The sequence below is a fragment of the Bos grunniens genome, chromosome 22 (genome assembly GCF_055505025.1).
Source record: "Bos grunniens cultivar Pamir isolate PY7600 chromosome 22, Bosgru_T2T1.0, whole genome shotgun sequence".
In the NCBI taxonomy this organism is placed as follows: domain Eukaryota; kingdom Metazoa; phylum Chordata; class Mammalia; order Artiodactyla; family Bovidae; genus Bos; species Bos grunniens.
Window position 1 is genome coordinate 59303788 of NC_141186.1, and position 12128 is coordinate 59315915.

At 49.9% G+C, this 12128-nt stretch overlaps 1 protein-coding gene across 12 annotated transcripts in view; it reads left to right on the forward strand.

The window, feature by feature from the left end:
- Nucleotides 1-278: 278 nt before the first annotated feature.
- Nucleotides 279-12128, forward strand: part of ACAD9 (acyl-CoA dehydrogenase family member 9) — a 47004-nt gene continuing 35154 nt past the window's right edge. For 8 of the 12 annotated variants that reach the window (XR_015151910.1, XR_015151909.1, XR_015151911.1 and 5 more), the window contains exons 1-2: nucleotides 279-483; nucleotides 4839-4932. Coding sequence is in view for 5 of the 12 variants with exons in the window: in XM_086368787.1 (XP_086224913.1) it covers nucleotides 337-483; nucleotides 4839-4932 (241 nt within the window). In the remaining 7 variants the exon portion in view is untranslated. The remainder of the gene's footprint in view (nucleotides 484-4838; nucleotides 4933-12128) is intronic. The other 4 variants (XM_086368783.1, XM_086368784.1, XM_086368786.1 and 1 more) reach the window with 1 other exon arrangement.

Sequence of the window (12128 nt, forward strand, 5' to 3'; positions counted from 1 at the left end):
CGTTGGCAGGAAGAGAACCGCGAGACCACCAGGGAAGCCCCCGTCCCCAACTCTGCAGCCTCACTACGTCGCTGCAGCCCCAGCTTATGACCGCCTTTGGCAAAGGCCGCGGGTGTTTGACTGCGGTGCCCCGCCCCCCGCCGCCGCCGCCGCCGCCGCCGCCGTCGTCGCCGTCCAATTCGCGAGCCGCCCGGGGCCGAGGCCGGAGGCCGCGCAGGCGCATTGGCGGCCGAGGCGGGGGTTGGGGCGGCGCGGGCGGATGGCGTCATCGGCGGCGCGAGATTGAGGCGGCAGGGAGGCGGCAGCAGCAGCAGCAAGAGCGGCTTCGCGGGCAGCATGAGCGGCTGTGGGCTCTTCTTGTGCTCGGTGGCGGCGCGCTTCTGCCGCGCCCCAGCGGCCTTCACCGTGATCCGGCGCCCGCTGCTCACCAGTCCGCCGAGCCGAGCTTTCGCCAAGGAGCTCTTCTTGGGCAAGATCCAGAAGGTGAGGCGGCGCCGGGGTCTCCCTGCCTTCTGCGGTTTTCGCGGAGGGGCGAGTGGACCCCGCTCCAGAGCTCCCACAGGCTGTCAGAAACGCACCTGAGGGCGGGCGTGCCGGCCCCCCGGCTCTGAGGAGCCGCGTGCTCCTGCTTCGGGAGACCCTGGCTGAGGTGGGCGCTCAGTGACCCTCCGCTCAGCGTCCCGGCCCCGAAGTGCCCGCCCGGCGGGAGTGGTAGCCACTTGGTTGCTGAGCACTCACCAGCCTCTTCCAGTCAGAAGACCTGGACTCGACCTCGGCTCTGTGACTTTGAGCCCCAGGTCTTTCAGCCTTAAAGCGGAGCACGCGGTGTGCTCTGCCTTGCACACCGAGACAGAGTGTGTGTGTGTGTCTGTGTGTGTGTGTGTGTGTTGGGAAGCCCCAGTGAGATTGTATGTGCGTGCAAATGCTTGTGTGTGTGTGTGTGTGTGTGTGTTGGGAAGCCCCAGTGAGATTGTATGTGCGTGCAAATGCTTTATTCATCTGCCGCACGTGGGGCAGATGTAAGAGACCGCAGATTGAGGAGTCAGTGCTGGCTGCAACACTGCGCTGTGAGCTTGGGCTGACCAGTCCTGTGAAGTAGCTCCCTGCTCTCACAGGAAATAGTAAAAGCAGTCTTTGTCCCCTCCTACAGGTAGCCAGAAAACCAAAGAGAAATGTCTGAGCTTGGCTGCGATGTTGGCTGATTCCGTACTACTTTAGGAGTTATTCTTTGGTTTCTCTAGAGCGTTCTTTAAGGTTGTCAGGCATTACAGGCGCAGACACCCAGACTGGAATGGTTTGCCCTGCTAAAAAGTGCGAAGCTAGGCTGTTAAAAGTTAGGGAAGCCGTTTCCCCCGAACCTGGGGCTGTGTGGCGCTGTCCTGGGAACTCGTGTGTCCCAGCAGCGCAGGGAAGAAAGAACACGTGTGTTTTATGCTCCCTTTCTCCAAGCGTTTAGCACCATCTCCCCCTTTGCTGTCACCTGCTGGCCTTGCTTCTTGTTTATGGAGAAAATGCACCCATTTAGGTAAGAAGTTCCGCCTCCACACTTACCTCCTTCCCACATGTGGCTACATTCTCTGCATCACAATGGCAGAACCCTCCGCTCTTAGCAAAGGCCAGCTAGACCCCCAGGCCTTCTTAGCTGCTCAAGGGCATCGATCCCTCTTGGCTCTTTGACATCTAAACATTGGCCAGCGTTTCTGAGCAACTCGGCTGGAGTGGGAATTGTGCAGGCTCAGTCTGTGTGTAGTCTTCTCATCTCTAACCATTCGTCTGATGATCTAATTTAGTGCCATGCCATCCGTATCCTGAAGGTGCACATTTATTTCTCCAGGTGCGACTTCTCCCCTGAGCTCCGGTCTCTCTGTTTATCTGCCTTTCCAGTCAAAAGCTGCACTTGGGTGTTACTAGGCATCGCCTGTGTAGCCCATCCAAATCTGAGTTCCTGGTCTCTCCACCCGATCCTGCTTTTCCCTCTGGTCATCTTATTGGAGATGGTGGTGACTCGACCGTTCCACTTGTTCAGGTTGTAACTGAAAGTGAGGTCCGGCTGCTCATCTCTCAGAAGTCAGTAAAGAGCCCAGATGGATGGGAAGGAAAGTTTGCTGTATTTTGGATGCTGACAGCCAGGGTTGGAGGTGCGGGGCCCTGTCCAAAAGCTGACTCTTCCCCTGCCCCAGCTGCAGGCAAGAGCTTTTATAGCCTGAGGGAGGGGATTACGTACAGGAACAGCACGGGCCGCTCTGACAGTCATCTTGAAATTGGTCACGGTGAACTGACCAGCATCTTCTTGATTGTTTTAAGTACAGTTAGTCTTCAGTTCCAGGGTCAGTTCCCATTTCCATGAGGCCAGTTCTCGAAATTATAGCAGCTTATGTCATGGCTATAGTCTAGTCATCATGAAGTTAACTTCTTCCCCCAGGTGGAGGCTTCAATATCTATAAGACAGCCCACAGGATATGGCTCAGAATATTATCTGTAGCCGTTGAGAAGGAACTAAAGGTCTTTGAATATGCTTAGTGACTACTTTATTATTATTTGGTCTCCTTTGACTGTATTCCCTTCTTTCTGCACTTTCTCACTTCTCTGACTAAACTTATTCTTTGGCTTCAGCATTTCCACAGACAAAGGCAGCTGAGGATATGGTAGGGCAAGAGCAGAGGGTCCTGCTGCATTTCAGGGTCAGACCCCTGGGGGTGCCTCTTGTTCTCAGAACCCACTCAGAGTCTAATCTGGCAGCTTCTCTACTTGCAGGCTCCATGTAGAGTCTGACAGCTTTCGGCACTCGGGCTGGCACTGCCTCCTTCAGGCCGACAGCTTTCGGCACTCGGGCTGGCGCTGCCTCCTTCAGGCCGACAGCTTTCGGCACTCGGGCTGGCGCTGCCTCCTTCAGGCCGACAGCTTTCGGCACTCGGGCTGGCACTGCCTCCTTCAGGCCGACAGCTTTTCGGCACTCGGGCTGGCACTGCCTCCTTCAGGCCGACAGCTTTCGGCACTCGGGCTGGCGCTGCCTCCTTCAGGCCGACACGCTCTCTGTCAGCATCGTTGGGGTTCGAGCAGCAACATGGCAGCAGAGCCGCTTGGAGTCTCAAACTGGAAGGAGACCTTCATGATCACGCCGTTGTCCCCCCGCCCTCGGAGTGTTCTGAGAGTGCCCGCGGGTCTCCTGCGGGAACCCGTGGGAGGGATCTGGGTGACTCTTCTCCCCATTCACAGCCGCGGCCAGGAGCAGCTTGGCTTTCATCTGCATTACATATGTGGTTTCTACACATGTAGAATAATTGGAAAAACCAGTTGCACTGGTTTCAAAAACTTGAAAATTGCAAATGGAATTGAACCCAGCACCCAGGAAGCAGCCCATTCAGACTCTGAATATTCCCATCAGAGATTCGTTCTCACATACTCTGAGACCTCTCTCCTGGCGGGTTCTCTTTTGTTTGGAGTTTAGGCCCAACTGGGCCCACTCTGTTCTCTTTTCTCACTTGGCTGCTGACTGATTCCAGAGTCTTCTTCCTCTAATGCAACCGTTGTAGCCAGCCCAGGTGAGCCCATGAGGCTGTGCAGGCCAGTGTAGTGGGCACAGCTTCTGTATTCAGCTAAAGAGCCAGCTTTGTTCTTAGTGGCTGCTGAGTGAGGACAGCTCAGCCTGATTTCCTTCCAGACCCCCTGAGGGGTCAAAGGTGGCCTGGAGGCAGGGATTCCTTTTAAGTCAGCTCTCAGTTTTGGCGTGGAATCCACCCTTCACTTGTACAGGGGGCCCAAGAGGAGAAAACAGACTTGAGAGCCTGTGGGCTGGAGGGAGGAGACAGGACTCCTCTCAAGAATTTTCTCCAGCCACCTGTTGAGAGGTGCTGTGAGGAGAGGCCGGGCTCCTGGGTGCGGCTTTGGGGCTGGGACGTCATTTTTCAGCAGGCGCTGGTCAAATCCAGAAAGTCAGGTCATGCTGGCAGCTGAAGGGGAGGGCGGCGCCCAAAAGCCAGAGGGGCTGAGGTCTCGGTGGGATAATTTCAGGCGACACAGAATGAAGGCCTCAGGAATCCAGGCTCGGGTGGAAGCCCTGGCCGCTCCCCGGTCAGTCACTGCATGTTTAGCACACACCATCTCGATTGAGCCCCACAGCTGCCTTCTGAGGCGTCACCTGTAACGGGAGAAGCTGATGCCGAGCTCCAAAGCGTCAGAGTCAGGGCTGCGTTCAGGCTGATGTGGCTCCTCAGCCGGGCCTCTGGTGGCCCTGCCCACTGGCACGCTCAGCCCAGGCAGCAGGGTCAGGGGTCATCGGACGGGAGGGGCAGGTCTTGGAGCAAGCAGCTGCGTGGCAGCCCGCCAAGAAGTCAGACCTTGCGACCACGGTACGTTTTTGTCAGCGGCAGCATTTTGAAGCTCAGGAAGTAACTAAGGTGACATCTCGCCCATGACCTCCCATGGCCCTCACAGAGACCACCCGCGTGTTCGGGGTGAGAAAATGGCCCTGGGGACGGGTGGAGGGGTCCAACTAAGAACGCCCAGTTAGTAAGCTGCACAGCAGGGGCCACGCGGGGCTGGAACGTTAGCCCAGGTTCCCTGTTCCATAGGACAGTCCTCGTCACTTCTTAGTAAGGAAAGCTGATCAGAATCGGGGGTAATCTGGGTCAGGGAGGAGGCTGGGCCGAGGTGGTGGAGTCTGACACAGGTCTTGTGTCCCGAGCTCCTACTGAAGTTTGCTGTCCGGTCCCTCGGCACGGAAGGCTCGGCCCGCCGATGGGGACGCTGGCGTGTCCTTTCCCTTCCCTGCTGACTGACATGACCGCTGTGGAAGGTCACCCACAGTTACATTTTTACTGTGTGTTCCTCGTTTTCAGAAAGAAGCTTTCCCGTTTCCAGAGGTTAGCCGAGATGAACTTAATGAGATTAATCAGTTTCTGGGACCTGTAGAAAAATTCTTCACCGAAGAAGGTACGTAGGGTTCTTTTTATCTGTACAGCTCTCCATTTTCAGGGTGGTGCTTCGGTGTCTGTGTTTTTAACAAATGTTTGTTTGTGTCCTTCTGGCTGCCTGGCTCTTTGTTGCCTCATGCAGGCCTTCCTGCAGTTGCGGAGCCCGGGACTCCTCCCTGATTGCAGCCTGCAGGCTTCTCACTGCCACGGCTTCTCTGCATTGTGGAGCACAGGCTCAGTAGCTGTGATGGTCCCAGGCCAGGGATCGAACTGGTGTCCCCTGCATCGCAGGGCAGATTCTTACCCACCAGAACACCAGGGAAGCCCTGAGAATGCTTTGATATTTAGTAGGTCGCACAGAGTCGGACACGACTGAAGCGACTTAGCAGCAGCAGTAGAAGCAGTGTACGTTACTCAGAAAAACGCTGCTATTGGCGTGTTTTGCTTAAAAGATCGTTCCAACTGCTCTTTAATCATAAGCTGTCTAGTTCATTGCTTCTGAATGTGTCTGTGGTGAAGGACCACTTTAGCATTTCCACACTGTTGCAGACTGACTGTAAAATACAGTAAAAATGAGCAATTAGAAAAATGAAATAAAAAGCAAAGCAAAACGTGTGACATCCCAGCCCGTCAGTCACACGCTGGGCTGTGGCAGTGTCAGATTGCTGTCGGTGTTTCTGAAGGCTTCCTCTCGATTTCTGTGACTTAGCTTGTTAGGCAGCAGGGAGGATCGGGGGGCCAGACCTCAGATTGGAGGCACCCGTGTGGACCGCAGGGCTCTCGGCCCTCGGCGGGGGCAGCGTCCTCTGCCTATGGGAGCCCCCAAGTGCTTGAGTGAGGACAGATTGACAGCAACATAATATACTTTTAAAGACCCTTTTCCCTCATAACTCGTTACAAAATACTGAGTATAGTCCCCGGGCTGTGTGGTAGGTCGTTGGTTATTTCGTATATAGTGTGTATACGTTAGTCTCAACCTCCTCATTTCTCTCTCCTCCCCGCTCTGGTAACCATAGGATTGTTTCTTGTGTCTGTGAGTCGGCCTGCTCTGTCAGTGACGTCTCTCTCTCTCTGTTTTTTAATTGAAATGTAGTTGATTTCAGTATTGTGCCGGTCTCTGCTATACAGCGAAGTGACTCAGCTGTACACATACAGACGTTCTTTGTAAATATTTTCCCATCATGATTTACCACGGGATACCGACCGTCTCCCTGTGTTACGTGTGAGCACCTTGTGGGCTACCCGTCCTGCATTCCAGCCTGCGTCCACTAGCCCAGCCTCCCCCTCTGCCTCCCACCCTCCCTCTCGCAGCCACGCCTCTGTCTCTGTGTCCGATTCTGTTTCCCTCTCATAGGCAGGTTCCTATGTGTCCTGTTCAGATTCCGCATGTAAGTGATAGCATGCTGTTTGTCTGCCACTCTCTGGCTGACTTAGTATGATAACCTAGTTGCATTCATGTTGTAAATGGCATCGTTTCATTTTTTGTGGCTGAGTAGTATTCCATAGTGTGTGCGGGGGCCACACCTTCTTTATCCACTCATCTGTGGATGGACATTTAGGTTGTTCCCCCGTCTCAGCGGTTGTGAACAGTGCTGCTCTGCAGATAGTGGTGCGTGTATCTTTTTGAATTATACTTTTGTTGAGGTATATCCCCAAGTGTGGGATTGCTAGGTCCTATGGGAATTCTATCTTTAGTTTTCTGAGGAACCTCCATACCATTTCCCCTAGCGGCTGCACCAATTTACATTCCCACCAACAGTGTAGGAGAGTTCCCTTTTCTCCACACCTTCTCCAGGATTTATTATTAGTAGACTATTCGATGAGGCCATTCTGCCCGGTGGGCTTCCCTGATGGCTCAGTGGGTAAAGAGTCTGCCTTCAACGCAAGAGACACAGGTTCAATCCCTGGGTAGGAAAGATCCCCTGGAGAAGGAAATGGCAACCCGGTCCAGTGTTCTTGCTTGGAAAACCCCACGGACAGAGGAGCCTGGTGAGCTGCAGTCCAAAGAGTTGCAAAGACTCAGACATGATTGAGCACAAGCACGCATACACATTCTGACCAGTGAGGTGGTACCTCGTTGTACTTTTGATTTGCATTTCTCTAGTAATTAGTGAGAAGGCAATGGCACCCCACTCCAGTACTCTTGCCTGGAAAACCCCATGGACGGAGGAGCCTGGTGGGCTGTAGTCCATGGGGTCGATAAGAGTCGGACACAGCTGAGCGACTTCACTTTCACTTTTCATTTTCATGCATTGGAGAAGAAAAGGGCAACCCACTCCAGTGTTCTTGCCTGGAGAATCCCAGGGACGGGGGAGCCTGGGGGGCTGCCGTCTATGGGGTCGCACAGAGTCGGACACGACTGAAGTGACTCAGCAGCAGTAATTAGTGATGTTGAGCATCTTCTGATCTGCCTCTTGACCGTCGGATGTCCTCCCTGAAGAAATGTCTATTCAGGTCTTCTGCCCACTTTTCTTTTTTGGCAGTAGTAATAGAGTCACTGTTTATTGGGGTAAAACAAGATCATTTCCAAACTATGCATGAGAAATGTGGTGGTGGTTTAGTCGCCCAGTCGTGTCCGACTCTTGCAACACCATGGACTGCAGCCCGCCAGGCCCTTCTGTCCGTGGGATTCTCCAGGCAAGAATACTGGAGTGGGTTGCCATTTCCTTCTCCAGGGGATCTTCCTAACCCAGGGATCAAACCCAGGTCGCCCGCATTGCGGGCAGATTCTTTACCAACTGAGCTGTCAGGGAAGCCCTAAGAAATGTATCACTTGCCAAGTTTACAACCCTCCATATTTTATCTCTTCTGTTTTAAATGCTTTCTAATACCCAAGATACATATTCTGTTACTACAGTCTAAGTTTTCATAATGTTTTTAAGATAAGAGAATAAGTTGTTTGGGTTTCCCGCATTTCTTTTTAAACAGGAGTATAATGGCTTTACAGTGCTGCGTCAGTCTCTGCTGCACAACGCGATGGACAGCCACAGGTGTGCACACACCCCTCCCTCTTGGACCCCGCCCCGCCCCGCCCCGCCCCTCCGAGTCATCAGAGCATCGGCCGGCTGAGCCTCCTGCTCTGGTCAGCAGCTCCCACCAGCTGTTTTCCATGCGGTGTGCGTGTCAATCCTAACCTCCCGGTTTGTCTCACTGTCCTGTCCCCTCTTTGTCCATGCGCCCATTCTCCACGTCTTCATCTCTGCAGTGCTTGGATGCAGTCTCAAAAACGACAGAATGATCTCTGTTCGTTTCCAAGGCAAACCATTCAATATCACAGTAATCCAAGTTTATGCCCCAACCAGTAATGCTGAAGAAGCTGAAGTTGAATGGTTCTATGAAGACCTACAAGACCTTTTAGAACTAACACTCAAAAAAGATGTCCTTTTCATTATAAGGGACTGGAATGCAAAAGTAGGAAATCAAGAAACACCTGGAGTAACAGGCAAATTTGGCCTTGGAATATGGAATGAAGCAGGGCAAAGACTAATAGAGTTTTGCCAAGAAAATGCACTGGTCATAACAAACACCCTCTTCCAACAACACAAGAGAAGACTCTATACATGGACATCACCAGATGGTCAACACCAAAATCAGATTGATTATATTCTTTGCAGCCAAAGATGGAGAAGCTCTATACAGTCAACAAAAACAAGACCAGGAGCTGACTGTGGCTCAGACCATGAACTCCTTATTGCCAAATTCAGACTTAAATTGAAGAAAGTAGGGAAAACCACTAGACCATTCAGGTATGACCTAAATCAAATCCCTTATGGTTGTACGGTGGAAGTGAGAAATAGATTTAAGGGCCTAGATCTGATAGAGTGCCTGATGAACTATGGAATGAGGTTCGTGACATTGTACAGGAGACAGGGATCAAGACCATCCCCATGGAGAAGAAATGCAAAAAAGCAAAATGGCTGTCTGGGGAGGCCTTACAAATAGCTGTGAAAAGAAGAGAAGCGAAAAGCAAAGGAGAAAAGGAAAGATATACACATCTGAATGCAGAGTTCCAAAGAATAGCAAGAAGAGATGAGAAAGCCTTCTTCAGTGATCAATGCAAAGAAAGAGAGGAAAACAATAGAATAGGAATGACTAGAGATCTCTTCAAGAAAATCAGACATACCAAAGGAACATTTCATGCAAAGATGAGCTTGATAAAGGATAGAAATGGTATGGACCTAACAGAAGCAGAAGATATTAAGAAGAGATGGCAAGAATACACAGAAGAACTGTACAAAAAAGCTCTTCACGACCCAGATAATCACGATGGTGTGATCACTCACCTAGAGCCAGACATCCTGGAATGTGAAGTCAAGTGGGCCTTAGAAAACATCACTATGAACAAAGCTAGTGGAGGTGATAGAATTCCAGTTGAGCTATTCCAAATCCTGAAAGATGATGCTGTGAAAGTGCTGCGCTCAATATGCCAGCAAATTTGGAAAACTCAGCAGTGGCCACAAGACTGGAAAAGGTCCGTTTTCTTTCCAATCCCAAAGAAAGGCAATGCCAAAGAATGCTCAAACTACCGCACAATTGCACTCATCTCACACACTAGTAAAGTAATGCTCAAAATTCTCCAAGCCAGGCTTCAGCAATATGCGAACTGTGAACTTTCTGATGTTCAAGCTGGTTTTAGAAAAAGCAGAGGAACCAGAGATCAAATTGCCAACATCCGCTGGATCATGGGAAAAGCAAGAGAGTTCCAGAAAAACATCTATTTCTGCTTTATTGACTATGCCAAAGACTTTGACTGTGTGGATCACAATAAACTGTGGAAAATCCTGAAAGAGATGGGAATACCAGACCACCTGATCTGCCTCTTGAGAAATTTGTATGCAGGTCAGGAAGCAACAGTTAGAACTGGACATGGAACAACAGACTGGTTCCAATTAGGAAAAGGAGTACGTCAAGGCTGTGTATTGTCACCCTGTTTATTTAACTTACATGCAGAGTACATCATGAGAAACGCGGGACTGGAAGAAGCACAAGCTGGAATCAAGATTGCCGGGAGAAATATCAATAACCTCAGATATGCAGATGACACCACCCTTATGGCAGAAAGTGAAGAGGAACTCAAAAGCCTCTTGATGAAAGTGAAAGTGGAGAGTGAAAAAGTTGGCTTAAAGCTCAACATTCAGAAAATGAAGATCATGGCATCCGGTCCCATCACTTCATGGGAAATAGATGGGGAAACAGTGGAAACAGTGTCAGACTTTATTTTTCTGGGATCCAAAATCACTGCAGGTGGTGACTGCAGCCATGAAATTAAAAGACACTTACTCCTTGGAAGGAAAGTTATGACCAACCTAGATAGCATATTCAAAAGCAGAGACATTACTTTGCCAACAAAGGTCCGTTTAGTCAAGGCTATGGTTTTTCCTGTGGTCATGTATGGATGTGAGAGTTGGACTGTGAAGAAGGCTGAGCACTGAAGAATTGATGCTTTTGAACTGTGGTGTTGGAGAAGACTCCTGAGAGTCCCTTGGACTGCAAGGAGATCCAACCAGTCCATTCTGAAAGAGATCAGCCCTGGGATTTCTTTGGAAGGAATGATGCTAAAGCTGAAACTCCAGTACTTTGGCCACCTCATGCGAAGAGTTGACTCATTCGAGAAGACTCTAATGCTGGGAGGGATTGGGGGGCAAGAGGAGAAGGGGACAACAGAGGATGAGATGGCTGGATGGCATCACTGACTCCATGGACGTGAGTCTGAGTGAACTCCGGGAGTTGGTGATGGACAGGGAGGCCTGGTGGGCTGCGATTCATGGGGTTGCAAAGAGTCGGACACAACTGAGCGACTGATCTGATCTGATCTGTACTGTTTTTCTAGATTCTGCATATTAATCTATGCATTAATCCCGATGTTTGTTTTCCTCTTTCTGATTCACTTCACGCTGTATCACAGCCTCTAGATCCCTCCACGTCACCACACATGACCCCGTTTCACTGCTTTCTGTGGCTGAGTAATATTCCGCTGTGTACATGTGCCACGCCTTCTTTCTCCATTGATCCGCTGATGGACATCCAGGTTGCTTCCATGTCCTGGCTGTTGTAAATAGTGCTGTAGTGAACGCTGGGGCACGTGTGTCTTTTTGAATTAAGATTTTCTCAGGGTTTATGCCCACAAGTGGGATTGCTGGATCATATGGTATTACTGTTTAGTTTCTAAGGACCCACCATGCTGTTCAGAGTGGCTCTATCTATCTGCATTCCTACCAACACTGTACGTGGCTTCCTTTTTCTCCACGTCCTCTCCAGCTTTTATTTTTTTGTAGAGTTTTTGGTGTTGGCCGTTCTGACTGCCGTGAAGGGACACCTCATTGTGGTCTTGCATCCTCCAGATTTCTGTAGATGTGCATCTCTCTAATAATTACTGATGTCGAGCATCTTTTCATGTGTTTCTTGGCTCTCTGTACGTCTTCTTTAGAGAAATGTCTACTTAGGTTTCCGCTCATTGTTTCATTGGGCTGTTTGATTTTTTGATACTGAGCTGTGTGAATAGCTTCTATATTTTGGAGATTGATCCGTCAGTTGCTTTATTTGCAAATATTTTCTTCCATTCTAAGGATTGTCTTTTCGTTTTCTTTATGGTTTCCTTTGCTCTGCAGACACTTTCAAGTTTAACTAGATCCCATTTCTTTATTTTTGTTTTTATTACTCTAAGGAGTAGGTCAGAAAAAATCTTGCTGTGATTTGTATCTAAGAGTGTTTTCCCTGTATTTTCCTAAAAGAGTTTTATAGTATCCAGTCTTACATTTAGGTTTTTAGTCCATTTGGGTTTATCTTTGTGTGTGGTGTTAGGAAGTGTCCTGGTTTCATTCTTTCACATGTAGCTGTCCAGTTTTCCTAGCACCACTTATTGAAGAGGCCGTCTTTTCTCCATGGTATATATTCTTGCCTCCTTTGTCATAAATCAGGTGACCATAAGTGTGTGAGCTTTTCTCTGGACTTTCTGTCCTACATTAATATATATTTTTGTTTTTGTGCCAGTACCGTATTGTCTTGATTACTGTAACTTTGTAGTATAATCTGAGGTCTAGAAGCCTGGTTCCTCCACCTCCATTTTTCTTTCTTAAGAGTCCTTCAGCCATTCGGGGTCTTTTGCGTTTCCTTACAAATTGCAAAATTTATTGCTCTAATTTCGTGAAAAAAGCCATTGGTAGTTTGATAGAGTTTACACCGAATTTGCAGGTTGCTTTGGGTAGTGCACTCATT